General features: G+C 32.0%; 1 protein-coding gene and 1 long non-coding RNA gene across 2 annotated transcripts in view; both read left to right on the plus strand.

Annotated features, from left to right (window-relative positions):
- The window catches only part of LOC140440632 (uncharacterized), a 54,797-nt gene extending 52,822 nt beyond the window's left edge, over window positions 1-1,975 (plus strand). Inside the window, exon 5 of the mRNA XM_072531003.1 lies at window positions 1,842-1,975. Coding sequence (XP_072387104.1) covers window positions 1,842-1,879 — 38 coding nt within the window. The 3' untranslated portion in view covers window positions 1,880-1,975. The remainder of the gene's footprint in view (window positions 1-1,841) is intronic.
- Window positions 1,976-13,543: 11,568 nt separating this feature from the next.
- LOC140440633 (uncharacterized) overlaps window positions 13,544-22,659 on the plus strand; it is a 35,469-nt gene continuing 26,353 nt past the window's right edge. The window contains exon 1 of the long non-coding RNA XR_011950893.1: window positions 13,544-13,701. This is a non-coding gene — a long non-coding RNA (uncharacterized lncRNA). The remainder of the gene's footprint in view (window positions 13,702-22,659) is intronic.

Genomic DNA, 22,659 nt, shown 5'->3' on the forward strand with positions numbered 1-22,659 from the left:
TATTTTATGGAGTTTACCTGTTCTATTATTTGATCCTTGGCATACACCTGTACGTTTATTGGTGTCTTTGAAAATACTAAAGTTTTAGTTTTGGAAACGTTTAGATATAAACCGAACATTTCGCTGTGGTGAACTACCGCATTTATTATATTTTGTAGTTCTTGTGCGTTGCTTGCTATTAAGACGGTATCATCAGCATATCTGATGTTGTCTATGCTGATTCCGTTAATCGTAATTCCGCCTTGGACCTCGTCTAATGCTTCTCTGAATATAGACTCCGAATACAAATTAAAGAGTAGCGGTGATAAGACGCAACCTTGTCTAGCGGGATGTATAATATGTATCCATAATATGTCTAAGCTAATGAAACTAGCTTAGACATATTATGGTAGAAATGCAGTTATATTCAAATCGAAGATGCCAATCCACCTGAAGAAAAAACATTCGATCATGATATACTACCAATCATGACATTCAGCTTGGCGAAACTTGGACATTAAAGTAAGCGATAATATCGAAACTCAAAGTCACTCAAAGGTCAATGGAGCGACGCATCCTAGGTACAACAAAGAGAGATCGAAAAAGAATAGAATGAACCAGACAGAAAACCAAGGTCATTGATGTAATCCATAGAATTAAATCTTTAAAATGGCAGTGAGCGGGACATTTAGCGATAAGAACTGACGATAGGTGGTCCACTAGAATTAGACTGTGGTATCCAAGAGGCGTCAAAAGATCAAGAAGACGTCCAAATTTTAGATAGGACTATGACATAAGAAAACAAGCCGGTACAACATGGCACAGAAAAGGGAATTTTAGACAATCGTGGACAGATATGAAGAATGAATATGTAAGGGAGGCTACATCATAATCATAAACGGTATGAATATGCTGAGAATGATGAATATGATGATAATATATATTATATATATATATATATATATATATATATATGTATTGTTACGACAATCGAGTGACAGCTGTTGGTATTTGGAATCACCCTTGAACCAGAAGTATATAAAATGTACGCGAGAACAGTTGAGGGTCGAGGTGGTTTATCAAATTAATTTTTAATAAAGTTTGAGTTCGTGTTTTCGTGTTTCAAGAAAATCACGGCACACATTGCTGTCAGAAGCGGGAGGTCTTAGTGGCCGAGGTCAGATGAATATTAGTTGAAAATGCCAAGAACTAAAGGTCAAAGCGATTTGCCGACAGATTCTGGAGATGTTCCGTCGTAGAAAGTCCCTCGTAGCAGATACTTCAATAATATTCATGCTGCAGCGTCTGGTGACTACATCATCAGGCGCTATTTAGAAAAATGCATGTTGAATAATTTTTTCAGATTTTTGAAATTAATGCATCGCTCATAGCGCTAGAAAGTCACTGAAGCCACATAAGGAGCTAAAAATGTGTCTTAATGGGTTTCTTAATATGTTATATCAAGCGCCTTATCCCAAATAAGAATACAGCTGAGTGCAAAATTAACATCTTATCCCGCCATAGCCTTTATTACCGAGCTTTTTCAAAAGAGTAAAATGTCGGTTATTTTAAGACAATATTATGAGGGAAAATATATTAATCGCACTGTTACAAGAGTATTTTTAAATGTTACTCCTGTAGTTATAGATGCTTTATCCTATTTTGTATGTCCTGATAATGCCGTTTATTTTCCCTAACAATTATAGCGCTCCTCACTTTGCCGATATTATCCAAATGTGGACAGTGATATAAGTTGTAACCAGTATAATATTACACTGTTAGTTTCTGAAATTTTATTAAATGAATTATATAATTTAATTGGTAATAAACACACAGTAATAGCATTTCTTTTATAATTTCAGGTGAACAAGGCTCCTGTAGTGAATTAGGCAGTTTGTGATGTTGCACTGAATTAATATTAAACAAAAAATTTAAAACATGTGTAGATTTTCTCATTGTTATATAATCCAAATAAATATCGTTAAAACATATAAAAGGTATTATTATATATATTATATATTTTGGTCAACAATTTTAAATATCATATCCCAGTTAAAATAAATCCATCAGAGAGAATGAACGAGTGTTAAGAGTACGAAATTACGCAACGAGTACGCAACCAAGGCGAAGGATTGGAAAGAATGAAAGCTGATCCTAGAACAGGCCAAGATCCACTATGAGTTGTAGTGCCAATGATGATGATGACCCCAGTGTAAATATTATTTTGATGAAAAATTAACAAAAATTTAAACAAGGTTTGTTCATCTTTATAAACATGTCAGGCAACTAGTAGTATTTACTTATTTTTATTACCAAAAATGGAAAAAAATATCAAATTTTAACGATAAAGATGGAAATATCATTACCATCATCACCATCTGTTATATACTAAGTGTTTTTATAAAATTATTAAAATATTCCATAATTGGACAAGAAGTAACATATCGGATTCTTGACTGGTTACAAAAGAACTAAATTTTGTTTGAATTTTTTTCCTGTTTTTGGTCCTTTTTTACTTGATGTCATGCTAAAGTCACAGTACAGTTTTTTTCTTCAAAAACCAACCAACATGATTAAAAAAAAAGATTTCATTCTTAGAAGAGTTTATTTCAGTCATGCATAAAACTCATTATATTATAACTAAACCACTTGGGTTTAAAATGCTTACCGTCGCCAGATTTTTTGAATTTTCTTTATAATTTCTTCTTTTATAAAATCGTAAAATTCTGTTTTTTATTTTTCTTTTAATTTATATTTAATTGGTGTCAAGTATTTGGGAATGTTTTATAGGAATCCATTTTTTAATCCTATTTTTATAGTTGCCGTCCTTTGGGTAACACGATGGACCATGGCATTTTTTTATGTAAAAGTGGTTTCAGTTAAATTAGCCGAAACTTTGTTGAGAGGTGGCTTTGTTTACGCTGATCAAGTTTTATTTGCGCTAAGACAAAGAAATCAATGTTTTTTGAATTACAGAGATTTAAACAGTAGATTTTTAGTCCTTTTGAATAATACATATTTGTAAAAGATTTAGAGTTTTAGAAAATACATTCAACTAACTTTAGGAAGTGATTTTGATATATTAAAGTATGCCCAAAAATACTTCCTTTTCTGATTTATCAGACTTTCGAATTTTTTCTTACGAAATAACGATTTATATCTTGTCCTAAAACTGGCTGAGATATGCAAATGCAATTTGGCAGCTTCTACCTGAAATTTGTAAGGTCTTCTTAGCAAGACCCGAAAAACAAAACTACTTCTTTGTCTTATTCTTCTCCCTTCTTGTATGTAGGCTTTAAAGCCTGTTTGTTCTTCAATATTAGCCTCCTAAATTGTTTAAACTAATGCACCAAATTTTTCTTGGTCTGCCAATACTTCTTTGTCCATTTGGTGACTTATCTCATGCTATTTGTACTATCCTATCGTCTGCCATTCTACTAATGTATTTGTTCCACTCCTGTTTCCGTTTTATCACCCACCCATTTATGTCTTCTATATTGCATGCTTTTCTTATGTTTTCGCTTCTCTCCCTGTCCAACAGACTGTTTGCTTATATTCGTCGGAGTATTTTCATCTCTGTTGTTTCTAGTAGTCGTCTAGTTCTAGATGTGACAGGTCATGTCTCCGCCGTGTATGTTAATATAGGTCTAATTACTGCTTTATAGATTCTTGTTTTTCTGTCTTGTATTAGGTGTTTGTTCTTCCAGATTGTGGTATTAAGAGATCCTGTCGCTTTACTTACTTTTAAGCTTTGTTGTCGTACTTCTTCTTCAACATCTCCTTAAGTAGTTATATCTATTCTCAGATATCTAAACCTTTCTTCCTGCTTTAATATTTTCCCATCAATTTCGATTTTACATTATAGTGGGTATTTAAATGTTGTCATACATTTGGTTTTTTCTGCTGATGTCACACTACAGTTTTTTCTTCAAAAAAAAACCAACATGATTAATAAAAAAGATTTTTTATTCTTAGAAGAGTTTATTTTAGTCATGCATAAAACTCATTGTATTATAACTAAACCACTTGGGTTTAAAATGCTTACCGTCGCCAGATTTTTTTAATTTTCTTTATAATTTCTTCTTTTATAAAATCGTAAAATTCTGTTTTTTATTTTTCTTTTAATTTTAATTTTTAATTGGTGTCAAATATTTAGGCAATGTTTTATAGGAATCCATTTTTTAATCCTATTTTTATAGTTGCCGTCCTTTGGGTAACACGATGGACCATGGCATTTTTTTATGTAAAAGTGGTTTCAGTTAAATTAGCCGAAACTTTGTAGAGAGGTGGCTTTGTTTACGCTGATCAACAGTTTTATTTGCGCTAAGACAAAGAAATCAATATTTCATGAATTACAGAGATTTAAAGAGTAGATTTTTAGTCCTTTTGAATAATACATATTTGTAAAAGATACAGAGTTTTAGAAAATACATTCAACTAACTTTAGGAAGTGATTGTGCTATATTAAAGTATGCCCAAAAATACTTCCTTTTCTGATTTATCAGACTGTCGAATTTTTTCTTACGAAATAACGATTTATTTCTTGACCTAAAACTGGATGAGATATGCAAATGAAATTTGGCAGCTTCTACCTGAAATTTGTAAGGTCTTCTTAGCAAGACCCGAAAAACAAAACTACTTCTTTGTCTTATTCTTCTTCCCCCTTGTATGTAGGCTTTAAAGCCTATTTTTTCTTTAATATTAGCCTCCTAAATTGTTTAAACTAATGCACCAAATTTTTCTTGGTCTGCCAATATTTGTTTGTCCATTTGGTGACTTATCTCATGCTATTTGTACTATCCTATCCTCTGTCATTCTACTAATGTATTTGTTCCACTCCTGTTTCCGTTTTATTACCCACCCATTTATGTCTTCTATATTGCATACTTTTCTTATGTTTTCGCTTCTCTCCCTGTCCAACAGACTGTTTCCTTATATTCGTCGGAGTATTTTCATCTCTGTTGTTTCTAGTAGTCGTCTAGTTCTAGATGTGACAGGTCATGTCTCCGCCGTGTATGTTAATATAGGTCTAATTACTGCTTTATAGATTCTTGTTTTTTTGTCTTGTATTAGGTGTTTGTTCTTCCAGATTGTGGTATTAAGAGATCCTGTCGCTTTACTTACTTTTAAGCTTTGTTGTCGTACTTCTTCTTCAACATCTCCTTAAGTAGTTATATCTATTCTCAGATATCTAAACCTTTCTTCCTGCTTTAATATTTTCCCATCAATTTCGATTTTACATTGTAGTGAGTATTTAGATGTTGTCATACATTTGGTTTTTTCTGCTGATATCATATTGTATTTTTTGGCTGTTGTATTCAAGATATGTGTTAATCTTTGGAGCTCGTCTTTTGTCTCGGCGAATAATGCGGTGTCATCTGCATAACATAATATTTGGATTTTTTGTTTTCCATTCTATAACCATGTATTTATTCCCATTCTTTAACCATTTATCTTTGTCTGTATTCGATTATGTCAGTAAATATTTTCGATGGTTTGTATAATATTGATTGGTTTGGAAACAAAACCTCAATTGTTGGAAACATGTCGTCTTCACAAAGTTTGTAGAATGTTGCAGTTTTGTTTTATTCGACACGAGTGTATATTTTGGTTTTATTTTGCCCGCTTTAGTAAAAAAACGCCATAAGAAACATTAAAGAAGTGTAGGAAATTTTACTATTAACTAATATGACGGTCACATAAACAATCAGGTCAGGCAGGCGAATCGCATTTAGTTTATTGTGAATAATCTAGTGGTCGATAGCTCAAACCTTGGCCATAAAAAAGGGTAACGTATTTAAAAAACAAACCTCTACTGGAATCAAAGAGCACAAATCGTAATAGGTAACGAACCTACTCCAGAAATTGAAATCAGAAGAGAAGTTAGGCAGGCATGTATTATGTCCGCATTACTATTTAATGTATATAGTGAAACCATTTTTGAAGAAGCATTTCTATCTTAATAAAAGGAATAATAATAAATAAAAAATACCAAATACATGGTAATAACAAAGAACACAAATATACCAACAAACATACATTTGGGACATGTACCAATAGAAAGGGTTGATAAATACAAATACCTAGGAACCTGGATTTCAAACAATAATGATCAAACAACCGAAATAAGAGCAAGGATAAAAATAGCAAAAACTGCGTTTGTAAAAATGAAAACAATTCTCTGCAACAAAGACCTTAGATTAGAACTGACAGTAAGAGCACTGAGATGCTACGTGTTTTCGATGCTGCAATATGGACTTGAAAGCTGGACATTAAAGCAAGAATACATAAATAAGTTACAGTCCTTTGAAATGTGGTGTTATAGGAGAATGCTTAGAATAGCATCGACACAGAAGAAAACTAACACGCAAGTATTGCGAGAAATGGGCAAAGAATGCGAAATAATTAACACGATAAAAATAAAAAAGTTACAATATCTGGGACTCGCAATGAGGGGACAGCGATATGACCTGCTGGCTGATAATACAGGGAAAGATAAGAGGAGAAAGGAGTATAGGAAGAAGGAGAGTGTGATGGTTGAAGGTTGGCAAGGGACTGGTTTAAATGCAGTTCTATAGAACTCTTCAGAGCAGCAGTAGATAGAATAAAGTTAGTGATGATGATATCCAACCTCCGATCGGGAGACAGCACTTAAAGAAGAAAAGTTAAAAAACTATTATTGTTTATGGTAATTAATGTTGGATTAAATAAAAAAAAATAAAATTTAAATCATACAAAATTGAAACATTTGAAGAAACATAATTAATAAAGCTAAATTAATAGGCATACCTAAAATCAGCGAAAATAGTCAATAGATAGTCAACTCAAAGTACGAGTTCGAAGCCAAGAGCACCATGTAATTAATTGAGTGGCTCTGAGACAAACGTGCCTAACTCCAAAAATGTCTTTTGCGGATTAGACACTTAACAAGCGCTTATAATTTCTTATAATTTCTGTACAAATCGTGTGCAGAATAAGCCTTATCTAAATTTTTATTGGTATAGTGTTCCCATCTATAAACTGGTTCTCGCATCAACAAAATGTTGTAGAAAGGTTGGTGATTTGAGTAAAAAAAACTTAAAAAACAGGTTGCCGACCGCTAACAATTAGACAGTGATGAACCAAAGGCAAATTGCTCCAAAATTCCAGAAAGAGAATAAGAAATTTTTGAGAATCGTGCAAGGTATAAAAGGAAGATGGCCAGAAAGAAAGGAGAAGAATATATCACGAAAGAAGGAAAACAAAAAATGCTGAAGAACTCGTAGTTGGACCATGTTCGTACAAAATGCTGAGTGTTGCTGTTTCGCTACTGTATATAAACAGTGATACAATATTAACAGACTTTTTTTTAGGTTTGATTATCCCCGTATATTTAACCAAGATTTCGCGTACAAAAACACAGACGCTAGAGAACTATAAATGGTTGTAATACATTGTTGCAGACAAAGACTGTTTTCATACATTGTATGTATGTTAACGAAAAACGATAAAATAATGAATGGATTTCGTTAAAAGTACAGATCTCTGAGTAATTATCGCCCACACGTAGCGTCAGATTGTACAAAAAAACTCTTACGGCCGTAGTACTCAAACACCATCACTCAGTTACAGACAGTTGTTCCATCCAGTAGGGGTGAAGGGTACTCAGTCAAAAGAGACGTGTGTTGGAGATCTGGGGTAGCGCTCCCTACCTCGAGATACTTTTATTTCTGACCTGCTATGAAGACAGGGTTCACTTCCTTCACTACATGTGGTAAAGTACATAATTTTATTATACACCAATTGCATTGTTTGCTGCTCCATGGCACCGACGGGTTATTTGTATAATGGCTAGTTATATTTGTTACGAGAATATATTAGAAATAATATTAACGTTAAATATAGTATATTCATATCTTTTTTGTTAATTGTCATTAACATGTGTTTATAAATATTATATTTAAATTGCATATAGTATAATTTAATTATTTGGTTTTTGATTTCATTTTTCTTTAACATCATTGTTATAATAATTAGACGTTGTGTATGATAAAATCATTATATTTCTTTGTATTGTATTTAAGTAGCAATCAGCTCCTTTCTTGTGGTATCATCGTACAGTCAAACAGATATGTCGTGAAATTAAAAAGTCACCGAGCACACACAAATTTGAATGGGGGGTCTAGCAAAGCTGGATATTTTTACACTGTGCATTGTTTCTTTTACTCGCGGTATTTAAATTTAATTTTGTTGTAATTTTACGTTTTGTATTTATGTATTCTGTTTTAATTATTTTAATTTTACTCATTTTATGTTTTTTTTTTCTAAAATACCTTTATCTAACCTCTAACTTTAAATACATTTTTAAGTTTTGAAACGCCATATTTTTAATAAATGACGTTTTATTACATCACTAGTGATCTAATTAAATTTTACGTAAATGCCTAGTCCAGTAGTCAGAGATTTGATCTCTAAAAATTATCCGAACAAGCTGCATTATACTGTGAATACTGATTTTGGGACCTAAAAAAAGATGGAAAAAACTTTATCACTTTTACCCCTGGTCTACAGCCTAAAACCCCTCCTTGTCGGAGGAAAAACCAATAAAAATCGATTTACCAACAATCTGTTCGCCGTAGAAAAAAATGTAGCTAAGATAATTTTGTATAAAAATGTGTATTAGCATTTTTTCTATAGAATAAACCAGAAATTTTGGGAGGAAGCCTGAGGTTAAAAGTCCTTTTAACATCTTTTTTGGGCCAAAATTACTGACGACTGGAGTAAGTCCTATTTATTTCGTTATTTTATATGATATCCATAGAAAATTATGTATGCTAGCACTAATGAAATAAATGCACTTGCAGGGAAATGCTCCTCGTTCTCCTCTCCAAGAAAACATATTATAAAGAAGTAGCAAACTATTGACGATGTCGACAAAGGGGTGTTAAGGCGTGTTATTTATAATATGCATATAAGCGATGCAGAGGTACCTCAGCTAAAAAATATTCTGTCTAAATTCAGAGATGCTGTAGGCTCTCAAGGTAGTCGAGAATCTTTAAGATTAGTTATAAGAGACATTAGATTCCGCTGGAGAAAAACAAAAACAAATCGAAGACTTCTAATAGAAAGACATGACATTCAGAAGCTTCGTATACACAACTTCAGAGCTGGTAATAAGTATCGAGAAGAAGGTCGCCCTATAGTGTATATGGATGAAACATACACTCACTCAACACATATCACACGCAAAAGTTGGAGTGATGATTTGAATGAAGGTATTAAGCAACCAACATCAAAAGGAAATCGTTTGATTGTTCTACATGCTGTAGGTGTGTGCGATTTTGTTCAAGGAGCTGAACTAATGTTTAAATCTGGTACTAAAACAGGTGACTATTACGACGATATGTCTTTTAAAAATTATTGTAAGTGATTCGAAAACAAATCAATACCCGATCTTCCTCCACAAGTTGTTGTAGTAATAGATAACGCACCTTATCGTAATAAACAAATTGACTAGGCACCAACATCAACAAAAAAATTAATAAAGAAATGGTTAGAGGCCAGAAATATTCCAATAAACAATAATATGCTAAAGACGGAACTGTACGATTTAGTAAAAATACATTAACCAGCATTATGTTCGTTAACATGAACATACAATTTTAAGATTACCTCCATATCACCCAGATCTTAATCCAATTGAGCTGGTCTGGACCAGCTTAAAATCGTATGTAGCATAAAAAAATATTACATTTAATATCAATAATGTAAAAGACTTATGAGAACAATTCTTTGTCACTTTCCCTCCTACTGAGTGGCAAAGCCGATGCAATCATGCAAAAAATGTGAGGAAGAATTTTTGGTTAAACTAGCAACAATGGAAAATAATATGGAAAAATTTGTCATAACTTTAAGAGAGAGTGATTCGGAATGGGATTTTTCTGATGACGAAGAATCAGATACCGGGGATCTCTATCCCCCATAGGTAAAAAAATCTAATTTATTTTATATAACATAATATTATATATGTAGTATAGCATACTAAACTAAATAATTACTAAGCATATTTAAAATGTCATTAATAAAATAAATAAATAAATGTTATTTAAAATATGATATAATAAAACTAATAAAAACATGTCATAATTATCTATTGTTTGGTAAATATTATATTTTAATCAAATCATTATTTTTATTTTTCTTCTAAGCTGAGCTTTTTATCAAGATTAGTTTTTTTTGTAAAATGTAAGATAAACTTTTCTTTATTTGTATACAATTTTGTGGGATACACTGTATATCATACCTCTCCAAAAATCATTCTCTTATCCTTTAGTCATTAAATTGTTGTGTAAATTATTGTAAACTCATTTTTTCATATATCAAACCAAAATATTTAATATTACTGCGATCATCCACATATTGACAACATTGTAAAATTTTTAATATCTACGGAGTGATTATTAAGCCGTAAAATGGTTTTAATGTTCGTGTAAATTCCATTCTTTTCAGAATTTCTTTTGTCGATGGGCGGATTGGTTTGTGTCATACCTTTATACCGTACCCGTACCACTCTTATTCGTTTACCTTTTGTAAACTCATTTCAATTATGAATAAAATATTGGTTGTCGTATCGGTGTCGTATCACATGATATTTAAATTTGTTGCTCTTTATATTTCATTATACTTCATCTAATTTACATACCGTTGCACGTCATCGGCGTCATAGCCCGTGACGTCACATGATACCAACACGAAATATTTAGGCGGTAGGTGTGTTCTTTTTTAGAATCACTTTGCCGAGTGGCATTACAGCTACTAGACATATTTTATTATATACGCGTAAAACTAATATTTAAAGATCTCTATTAATGTTAACTTAAAGAAATAGAGGACAATATGGTTCATTTAATTTGTATAAATGCATTATAAAGCTTTTTCATGAAGAACATTTGTTCGGAACACACTGTAACTGTAATCGAACGAAGGTGAAATTTTGGCATAAATTGGTAACACTTATTTGACAGTTGCGGTGTTAACACTTTTTGTACTTTATTATTTTACATTTTAAAGTGAATACCTCTTGTTTTATATTTTTACCTATTTAATAAAATCTGTTCTTTTTAGAACAATATTAGTGTCTTTTATTTCAAAAATGTCACGTAAGAATTTAAATAGTCAATGTAAAGAGTAGAATAATAATTATGTGACCTATTTGATTTAAAATGGATTCAGGATTTTTTTATACTTTGGCAACTATGTCAACTTCGATCTCTGATGTAGATAATGACGTGCAATGGTTTGTAAATTAGATGGACTGTATATTTGAATGTATGTATGTTTATGTATATTTGTCTTTTGGTTTAACTAGTTTTTAAATATAGTTTTATATAGTCTACTCGCTTATTATTTTTCTATGGTAATATACATATATACCCAATGCAAAAGGGGAGCAACCAGCGAATTCTTAATTAAACATATATTATCACCTCTCTTTCTGATGGCTTTATATGTTATTTAAAGGTCATCGTGTATGCTAAAAGCAACATAGAGTATCATATGAAAATGAAGAAAGCAAAGGATCTTAAAATTACTAGTCGCTTAACTGGTCACTGAAAAATACTTTTATACAAGTACAAATAGAAGCAGAAAAAAAAAGAGAACTTATACCAAAAATAAAAGTTCACATAGGTCTAAAACTTGTGTATACACTTTACCGGATGAAAATAATTGTGACCAAGTGATATGTAAGAACTTTTTTAAAATTACAATTTTCATTACAGATGAAAAAATTTCATTAGCTTTAGCACAAAACAGGAACATGGGATACCTCTTCAAAATGCAAGTGGCAAACATCCACCCCATAATAAAACCAATATTGAGAAGAGTAGTATTTATGTGGCTTCATTAAACTGTTCCCAGCATAAGAATCCCATTACTCCCGTGGAGATAACATAAAAAGAAAATATCTTTTACCAACTATAAGCATGTCGATTATGTATCGAGAGTATGAAAAAAAAAATGCAATGTTTCGCAAAATTTTAAACACCCAGTTTAAGTTGCATACTTATGCACCAAATAAAGATATTCTTGATACTTAAATAAAATTATCTGATCCTTTAGAAAAGCGTAAACAGGATGCAAAAGTTGAGTTGGAATTACTTCAAAGAAAAGCAGAAGCAGTTAAAGAAAACAAAAAGCAAAATATAATTATAGCAAAAGAATTACAGCAAAAAATATCAGTTTTAGTCTTTGGTCTTCAGAAAACAATTCTGATTTAAGTACAGTTGTAGTTCAATATAAGGGACAACTATAGAGGTATAATTTGGACATCCATGATGAGTAACAGAAACATGTCATATGTATGTTTTTCCCGAAAATGTGGCATTCCGAGGAGCTCAAGAGTTTTATGTTTAATAAACTATCTTAAGATGCACGTACCTGACCCAAGCAAATATTTGACTTTGTATAGCTATGCTAGCGGTGTCCAGAATCGGAATATAAATATGGCTTTAATAATAAGCAATTACTTTTAAAAGTGTAAATCGTCACTCAAAATTATAGAACAATGACTTTTTTGACTCTGGATATAGTTTTAATATCATGGTTTATATAATAACATATTTTAGATCAAGACTTTGGGTTGATTGAAAAGGAAAGAAAAACCTATGATCGAATTTTTGATCTCGATGATTGGATTTCCATAATTGAATAAGGCAAAAAAATAAATACAAAATTTAAGATCACAAAATAAACCTACGAAAGTTTTTTAGTAGAATGCCCCTCTAGAGTTAGATAACAAATAAAACAGTTACTAAAGCTGGCGAAAAAGTTAAACGGCCTAAAATCAAACAGATAAGGTATCTTAAGAATGATCCAAAAAAATTTTATGAAAAATATATACAGCACAGGATTAGGGTTCGTTTCATAAGGCTGATTAAGCAAGAAAACCAAAGGCCGCTCATCATAATCTATTGTAATTCACGTTTATTCCGTCTGAGTTCCATATCTTTTGTTCTGGATTGAAAGATAGTTACGAAACATTAGATGAGGGCCTATTATGAAAATTAAAAGTAGGCACTAACATACGTTTTTAGCTAATAAGTAAAATATTTGTTTTTTTCTTTATCTTAATTTTGGTTTTGGGCAATTTACTTGTTTTATTTTTCTTTATGGAAAATATGCCTAAATATAGCTTAACACACAAGTTACTTCGAAAAATATATTTTTTGTAACGGCAAATGTGTCTCTACTTTTTAAAGACAGAAATTAGAATGATAAAACTTGGGTAAGATTTTTCCATAGATTTTGTTGTAAGACATTAGCTTTTCCTTAAAAAAAATAAAATGTTACACTTTTTTCATCATAAAAATTGAGTTTTTTGGATTTGAAGTTAAATTTGACATGATTTATCACAAAAACTTTACTTTTCGACTTAGTCGCATTTGTCTCTAAGCTACTCAATTTACATCGGTATATATTTAAATAACCCTCGTAAGCAAGCATCAAATAAGCACGTTTTGTAGGATAGACCAAAAAAAAATTAATTAAATGTTATTCACAAGTGATAAGCCCCATTACACAAGATTAACTGTAACCTATAATTTATATACAATTTATTACCAAATTTGATAACCTTTTATTTACACATTATACAAATGATTTTGGTTTAAGTATTTCAATAAAATATTTCAAACAATGAAGCTCTTATTCTTCGTGGTATTTCTCGGTATTTTATGCGAGTATGTAAGTACTTATTTATTCATTATATTATATTTATCTACAAGGTGATTTGTCCTGTAATAAAGAAGATCCATAAATCGTCTCTTAATTTAGCTAACAAATACACACGTACACAAAGACACACACATAACATATATATCTATATACTAGATTGAATATTGCCTTTCTTCATTCTTTTCCGCTCTCACCCTTTTCATTCCAGTTTCGATTCTACTTTTATTTTTTCATTAATTAGGTTCTTAAAGTAGTTTATACACTTTCAATATTTATCCTGTTTACTAATCCTTTTTCTGTTAGCCGCTTGTTATATATTCTGCTCAGAGTTTCCCATTTAGCAGCATAAAGTACCCGAACACTTTTTTGTGTATTATTTTCATAGTCAATCTGGCTAGAATTAACACATTGCTGGATACTCCCGAATTGCAAATCGGTCAAAACTTGTCACACGAATATTTAAGGATCTAAAAGTTAAATTTCAAAAATTCGTTTGGGGAGGTATTTCTAGAAGTAATTAATATAGTTACTTCTTGCCAAAAACAGGGACGGTTATAACCGTTCCGGTCTCACCAGTTATTATCTGCATGATAGAACACGACGGTTACCACCGTCTGCTTATTTATGACACAAAATCATTTATTTTAATAAACCAAACATAAATAAAATTTATGAAACAAAATACGAACACTAAAATACAAAAAATGAAATACAAAAAAATACATTTACACTTTTATATTTGCGTATGCCACAACTCGAAACATAGTCCTAGACACAATGGGGGATGTTCAGCACATGTTTTGCACCTGTAGCTGGTCCCTTTTTCCTTCCGTCTTTTGTGCACTGTTTTCACCGCAGAAAATACTTATTTCGGCTATAATTCTGTGGAAAAGGTATTACCAGGAAAAGCTGTATTTTCTTATGATTTATGTTGTGAAGAAAACTTAATCAATGTTCTCGGTTCTCGCATCTTTTATTTTAGGGTCCAGTCCTAACAGGCTTTGGATAAGTAAATCCCTGAAATCGGTGAATCTGATTATAGCTGCTGGATTAGGACTAATCTTTTTGAACAAAAAAATGCAGTCCAGACAGTTATATCTAATAGATGAAATATTATCTTTTTATACCAGAAAATGGTTTGCCTGGGGCAAGAAAAGTATGAAATCATTGGATCAAACCTGTCTATCTAAGATATATATTTGTTATAATGGAATACTTCGATGGGTTTTATTTTTTCTTGTCCTCTTCGTAATCATTCGTAATCGCAAGCACCAAGCGGCTATCTCTCCACTTTGAATGGTACACTTTTCCTCTTCTTAATTTTGCTTTAGTTACTACAGCAGGATTTCTTCGTCTGTCTCTTCGAAGAGCTAGCTGGCCATCGAATCTGAGTGTAGTGAAGTCACACAATATTGCACAATGTTTTAAATGACCAATTTTTTTTAAAATTTTTATACATAAAATTATCGTGGTAATGTTTAATAATGATAATAATATGTAAGCACTACTAGCCTAGTAGGCCCATCGCTGATGTACTATTCTTTGTCACTCCCTTTTCTTTCCCAGTTCATCACTTCGTTGCTCCATCTTGACCTCATCTTCATCGTTTCATCTGCTCCATCTTCGCGTTTTGCCTACCAATGCACTAAGTAGTACCATTCTGGGAATATTAGATGGAATCATTCTCTGCACATGGCCCAACCATCCAAGTCTTTGAACCTTAATTACCGCTAATATGTCGCCACCAGATTTTGCGTTCTCAAACTAATAAAAACTGTGTTTTTTTGTTGTGGCCCATTTTTCAGAAGCATACATCACCATTGGTCTTATTACGGTCTTATATGTCTTTAGTTTTGCTCTTCGAGATATATTTTTGCTCCTTAACAACCCATTGAGAGCATATACAGCGCGGTTGCCAGACATAATTCTTTTCTATATTTCTTCTTCACAGTTAGGTTCTCTTCTGAAGACATTTCCTACTCAAATCTTTTAACTTCTTCGAATTTATAATGTGTTACCTTTGCTGTTATCATTGTTATGTACTGCCTCCGAGTGAATTTCTTATTTGTGCATTCCATATACTTCGTTTATGTTTCATTTATATACATTCCCTTCGTTGCTACCCTCTCTTTCAGTTTCATGACTGTTTACATCAGCTCTATTTTCCTTCTAGCCAAGATTACCAAGTCGTTCGCAAATATTAAGCAGTGATATTTTTTTGTGGTAGATCAGACCTGTTCTATTAATGTTTGCTTCCTGTATACCCTATCCTTTATATAACCTTTTCCAATATTATGATAAACATTTTAGATAATAATGGACCTCAAAGATTTCTGTTATACTATTGTTTATGTTGATTTTATTCGCTGTCCTTTAAAGAGTTGGTGTTGTAATATTCAATAGGAAAAAAGTGGGAAATTTAAAAAGGAGATAGATAGATATATTTATTTATGTAAATTTCTACATTATTACGTTCGTCAAACATAAAAAGTACAATACAATACATGAGACCGATACTCATCAATAGAATAGAAACTACGGTAAATCAAGACTTCTTTAACAATATGTTTAAAAGACTTAGAAGATAAATGTTTATAAAAAGTCAGAAAATAACAATAATTAAAATTTACTGAAATTTATAAAAATCACCAATATCACAAAATAAAGCTAATAAAATAAACAATTAATTGCAAAATGTAAATAAATTGCAAATTGCAAAATAAGAAACTCTTCTACTGAATATGATCTTTTAGATAGCTATATTGTCATTTTACGGGCAAATATGTTGCAGATTTAAATTGTAAAGGGAGATGGTTGTATATTTTTTATTACCTCATCTTTAGGAAATGTATAAAACCTAATACAACGAAGGAAAAATACCAGATGATTGGTTAAAGTCACTGTTTATAACATTACCAAAGAAAAGCAGGCTCACCAAATGCAGCGATTTTAGACTAATCAGTTTGATGAGTCACACACTGAAGATACTCTTACGAATTATACAAAACCGGGTATTCCTTCTATGGGAAAGTAGGATGGTTAATAAGCAATTTGGATTTAGAAACGATCTAGGAACTAGAGAGGCACTATTCTGTATGCGCGTTCTATTACAAAAAAGTTGTGAATTCCGAAAGAATGTTTATGTTTGTTTCATCGACTTGAAGGCGTTCGACAGAGTACAACACGATACACTTTTCGATTGCCCACGGGCAGCAGGACTTGACCCCTATGATATAAGACTGCTGAAATACTTATATTACAATCAAGTAGTCTCTATCCAAATTGAAGACAGTCCGACTGAAAAAATATCCATCAAACGTGGAGTACGGCAGGGTTGTGTTTTGTCACCCACTCTTTTTAATCTGTACTCTGAAGAAATTTTTAGGGAGGCTTTGGATGACAGACAAGAGGGAGTAAGACTAGGTGGAGAAGTAATCAACAATATTAGATACGCTGACGATACAGCTATTCTTGCAGAAAATTTACAAGATCTTCAAACATTACTGAATCTAGTCAGTGAAGCAAGTTATCGGAGAGGCCTTAAAATCAACATTTCAAAGACAAAGTGGATGGCAGTTGGAAAGATCAATATAGATCAAGGTCTGATCTCTCTTAATGGAGATGAGATCGAAAGGATAAATCATTTCAAATACCTTGGCAGCTGGTTAAATGTAAATTGTGACTCTAATGAAGAGATAATAACCAGGATCGAAATATCACGTAAGTCTTCTATGACCTGGAAACCAGTTTTATGCAACAGAAACCTGTCGATGAATATTCGTAAGAAGGTCCTGAAATGTTATGTGTGGTCCTTCCTATTGTATGGTTGTGAGACATGGACGTTAAAAACCACAATGCTAAACAAGTTAGAAGAATTCGAATTATGGTGCTATAGACGAATCCTAAAGATATCGTGGGTTTCGCACACTTCCAATGAAGATGTTCTTCAAATGATCAATTCAGAACGTCTGCTCATAAACACCATAAAGAGGAGAAAAACAGAATACTTCGGCCATATTATTAGAGGATCTAAATACCATCTACTTCGCCTTATAATACAAGAAAAAGTGGAAGGAAAGAGATGGATTGGTCGAAAGAAACTTTCAGGGTTGCGTAATATTAGACAATGGTGTGGTTCCACAGTAAAAGAATTATTTCGCGCAGCAGCCGACAGAGAAAGGTTTCAGGAAATTGTAAACATGATGACGGCCAACGTCTGAATACGGACACGGCACCCAAAGAAGAAGATAAAACCTAAAGATTTTATCTTCATTGTCACTATTGCAACAAGCAACTGCACAGCGCATTTTGAAAACGGTAAAAAAAGGTACAAAACCAGATATACAATGGCAAATAAAAACTTTTAGTTTTACAAAAAAACTACTATTTAGTATAATAAACTAAACACCTTAAAAACAGTGTCTTAAAAAGTTACTTTTAATGCTTTAACTGAAGAAAAAAAAGCGGTAAATTAATACAATGTCAACAAAACTCGTTAACTATCATTACAAATAATATGTTCGGGCGTTCTTGACTACGTCACACTGAGTCAGCTGTCAAATGTCATGCGCAATATCATACCTTGTGTTCATTGTACCATGACTACTAACCGCTACCCAATAAACAACTATTATATGAACTAAGATGCCTGAAATATAGGGACCCAATTTTACAATCTGTCTACAGGGGCAAATCAAGTGATTCTAGCTAAACTTTATATACTTTGCAAAACTGTTGTCACCCATATGTATTTTTAAACAGAGGACGAGTATAGCAGGGGTGTCGCAGCACGCAGGACGGTTGTAGCAGATGTGACCAGCAATGTGTTAAGATTTTATTATAATATTTAAAGAGCTGCAGTTCTTTTCTTTGACTAACCTTCAATATCACAATCTTCTTACAATTTGATATTTATCACCAGACTCAGATAAATGATACTTTTCACTTTTTTAAGTTAAATTAAATTTAAGCTTTGAGCGTGTAGGTACTTAAAATCCTTGGGTCCTATCAGTTTTCTTCTTCTTCAAGTGCCCTGTCGGCTACAAACGTTGGATATTAATGTGGAAGTTCTGATCTTGCTTTCGGCACTACGATAATCAATTGAAGTAGACGGTATTTATCGGGTCTCAATACGTAGCATAGATATTTAAGTTTCCTTGTTTTAACTATTCACACGATTTCTTTTTTTTTTACAATTTTGTGGATTACCTCTATCTTGATAACATCTTTGGTCCAGAATATATGAAGAATGTGTCAGTATACTTATATTTAGAATGCTTTAATTTTACAAATGGGCGTCTCTGTCAGCGTCCAGGCTTCTGCAAAATATAGTAAGATTTTAAAAAATTTACCGTTTAACTGGACGTATTATTATCAAAAAAGATAAGTTTTTACTTAGAAGGAACTTTTTTATATTGTTAAGTGCTGCTTCTGTCTCGACGTCTTCTTAGCCTTCCGTCGTCAATTTTTGAACATAGTCCTCTAACAACTTCTTCCCTCGATCTCTGTATTGAGCACATACTTCCACTTTTTTCCAGCTATTCTTTTTATGTCGTCTACCTATTTCATCTGCTGTCTTCCTCTTGGTCGTCTACTTTTGTAAGGTCTCCAACGCTGGTCTTTTTGTCTAGCTGTACGACCTTCAAAGCTTCATTTGAGTTTTCAATTTTTGTTGTGATATCCTCAACTTTTGTTTTTGATCTTACCCAGTCGTTGATCTTTCTAACTGATAGTCGTATACGTAACACTACTTTTTTCATTCCACTTTCTATTGAGGCTAGTTTATTTATATTTGAATTGGTTAGGCCCATGGTATGATAAGAAGAATACACTGCTTCAGCAATATGCTCCTCAAATATTAAGATGTTTTGCGGTTCTTAAGTATCCAGCTAAGTTTTTGAATTCCTGTTCATGTCAGTCTTTCTCTTCCAGTGATTTCTGCATGATGTAATTTATAATTATACGTTTGAGATCCTCTGTGTTTGTAATTGCCTTGCTGTCTGCGAATTTCTTTATCATAATTTGTAATTCATCAAAAAATGTGGTCGCTATTCGTGTCTCTTTGCTAATAATACCAGTATTACCTGGAGGAACTCTAATATTGTAACACTTCATGTAACTATAATTTCTAATCTACTTAAAATAAAAACTTGGTCCGACTCTAATTTACGCTCTTTTACCGTGGATAAGACAGTAGCATTATTCTATAAAGTAGCTCTTTAACCCTTGCTTTTTAACTACAGCAAGATCAGTAGCGTTGATTATGTAAATTTTTTTTGTATTTTTATAGACAGCAGCCTTAAATGAGCTCTTAATATCGATTTGTTAAATAAGAGACTAGACTCAGCCTGCAATGCAATAAGATCTGTTTCAAAGAAAATCAAGTCAATCATTTAGTATCGTACAAACTAAATTTTTAATGCTTGAAACTGTTTCTAGGATAAAGGGGGAACTAAAATGACATGAAAGAGAACTCACTCTAAACAACCTCCTAGCCTAGAGCTAGGTTGCTTTGATCGTCTTTTTAGTTCTCTAATTCATGCACAATTAAAGGTTCGATGGCGTTTTCCAGCATACACTAATTACACTTTACACTAACTCAAATGGTTTTGTTCGTTTGAGTCTTCTTTTTAACCCAGTATTATCGAGGAGCTGGATGGTCTCGATGTTTACGTGTTTATGGAGCCGTTGTTCGTGACTACCTGCCATATTCTTGATAATTTTATTTACATCTTCCATCTCAAGCTCCTTGTGGAGGTCGCCATTTCTGATGTACCGAGGAGCATCAACGATATTCCTTAGTACTTTATTCTGGAATCTCTGGATAATCTGGATATTACTTTTATTAGCACAGTCCCAGAGTTGGCAACCATACATCCATACTGGTCTCAGTATGTGCTTGTGTATCAGTTGTTTGTTATGTGTGGATAAAACTGAATTTCTTCCCATCAGCCAATACATTTTCTTGTAATGGATACCTAGTTCCTCCCTTTTCTGTTTGATATGGGCTTTCCAGAGAAGCTTTGTATCAAGTGTGATACCCAAGTATTTTGCAGTAGATGCGTGCGGCATTTGTGCATCATTTATTCTAATTGGAATGTTTTGGATTTTTTTATGTAAATTAATTTAGACTCGTTTAGTATGATTTTCCATTTTTTTGTTCACTTATGGATTTTATGTATTGACAACTCTAATTTTTCTGCTGCTTCTTCACTATTATCACCTACTGCTAGAATGGCCGTATCATCTGCAAAGGTGATTATAGCATCATTTTATAGTTCATGTATGTCGCATGTGTATAACAGGTAGAGGACCTGACCTAATACACTTCCTTGCTTTAATTTCTTTTAAATCTGTGTAAACGTCTTCTTGTTTGATTCTGAAGTATCTATCAGATATGTATGAATGTAGAATTTCTGAATATTGTCTAGGCATAAAGGATTTTAGTTTATACAGTAAACCTTCATGCCATACTTTATCGAATGCCTTAGTTACGTCTAAAAATATTGTAGAGCAGACTTACTTTTCCTCTAACGATTTCTCAATTATGTTAGTAATTCTATGTACTTGATGAGAGTGTTTATTTCTAAAGCTAAATTGGTGGTTTGGAATCAGTTTTTTCTCTTCTATTATCGGTTTATTTTTTTTTAGCAAGAGTTTCTCGAACAGCTTTGGCATCACTGGTAAGAGTGATATTGGCCTGTAAGAAGAGAGTTCTGTTGGTGATTTCCCTGGCTTTGGTATCATTATTACCTCTGCTATTTTCCATTAATTTGGGACATATCTTAATCTAAAATGAAAGCCCCCGTATCCTGGGGCTTTCTTCATATTTATGTTTTCTTTTATTTCATCAGCACTTCTTTTGGGGATGTTGGTCTGATTGTCTCTTCTATCTGATAAGGCTCTATCCATATTTGATCATTAATTTTGTCTTCATGTGGTTTAAATGTATTTTCTAAATATGTGACAAATTTTTCTGTCTTTTGCTTATTTTTCCTGGCTCAACTACCATCTTCCAGTTTAATTGGTGAAGAATGGATTACTGGTCTTTTTAGCCTTTTCGTTGCTTTCCATAGAAAGTATTCAGTGCTATTATCATCCGTCAATCCGCTTCACCCTGTATAATTATTATTTATACTATTGGATAGCACTTTTTATAGTCTTTTCAATGATATAATATCACAAGTAGGGGTTTGCAATTTAAACTTTTTTGGTTGTGATGGGTGGGGCCTAGAGGGTTCCCACTTAATATCTTAGTAGTACTATACTTATTAACTGTTTCAAGCATTTTTCGATATCAGCTTTTGTTCGTGAGATATAACCCATTGTAAGTTTTAAAATTGATATAATAATGAATATAAATAATATTGAAATTAATATAAAGAATATACAATATTTTTTAAAAAGCTTATTAAATCGGTACTGAATTTAATTGAGATAAAATTTTATTCAGTTTTGACATAAATAGTTTATTTGCAAATGTGCCAATCGATAAAATTTTAAAAATAATTAAAACAGAATTAAGGAATGATTATATATTGACAACTACAGCAAGAATAAATGTATCAGTTATAATTAAGTTATTGACATTATGTACTAATTTTACCTATTTTCAACTAAATAATGAAAATTTTGGGCTCTGCTGTTTGTAACTCTATTATAAGAATATATATTTATGAAAGATTTTGAAACCACAATGTGGTGGAGATATTATGTAGATGATGTGTTCTCAATATGGCCTCATAGATCACACTTATTGGACACATTCCTGAATAACATAAACGATAAAGAAGAGATAATAAAATTTACCATAAAAAAGGAATATAATAGCATACTACTTTTCCTCGATGTTTTAATCTCAAAGAAAGATACTGGATATGACACACATGTTTATATATATATATATATATATATATATATATATATATATATATATATATATGTATATATATATTAGAAATCCAACAG

Source organism: Diabrotica undecimpunctata, chromosome 5 (assembly GCF_040954645.1).
Source record: "Diabrotica undecimpunctata isolate CICGRU chromosome 5, icDiaUnde3, whole genome shotgun sequence".
Classification (NCBI taxonomy): domain Eukaryota; kingdom Metazoa; phylum Arthropoda; class Insecta; order Coleoptera; family Chrysomelidae; genus Diabrotica; species Diabrotica undecimpunctata.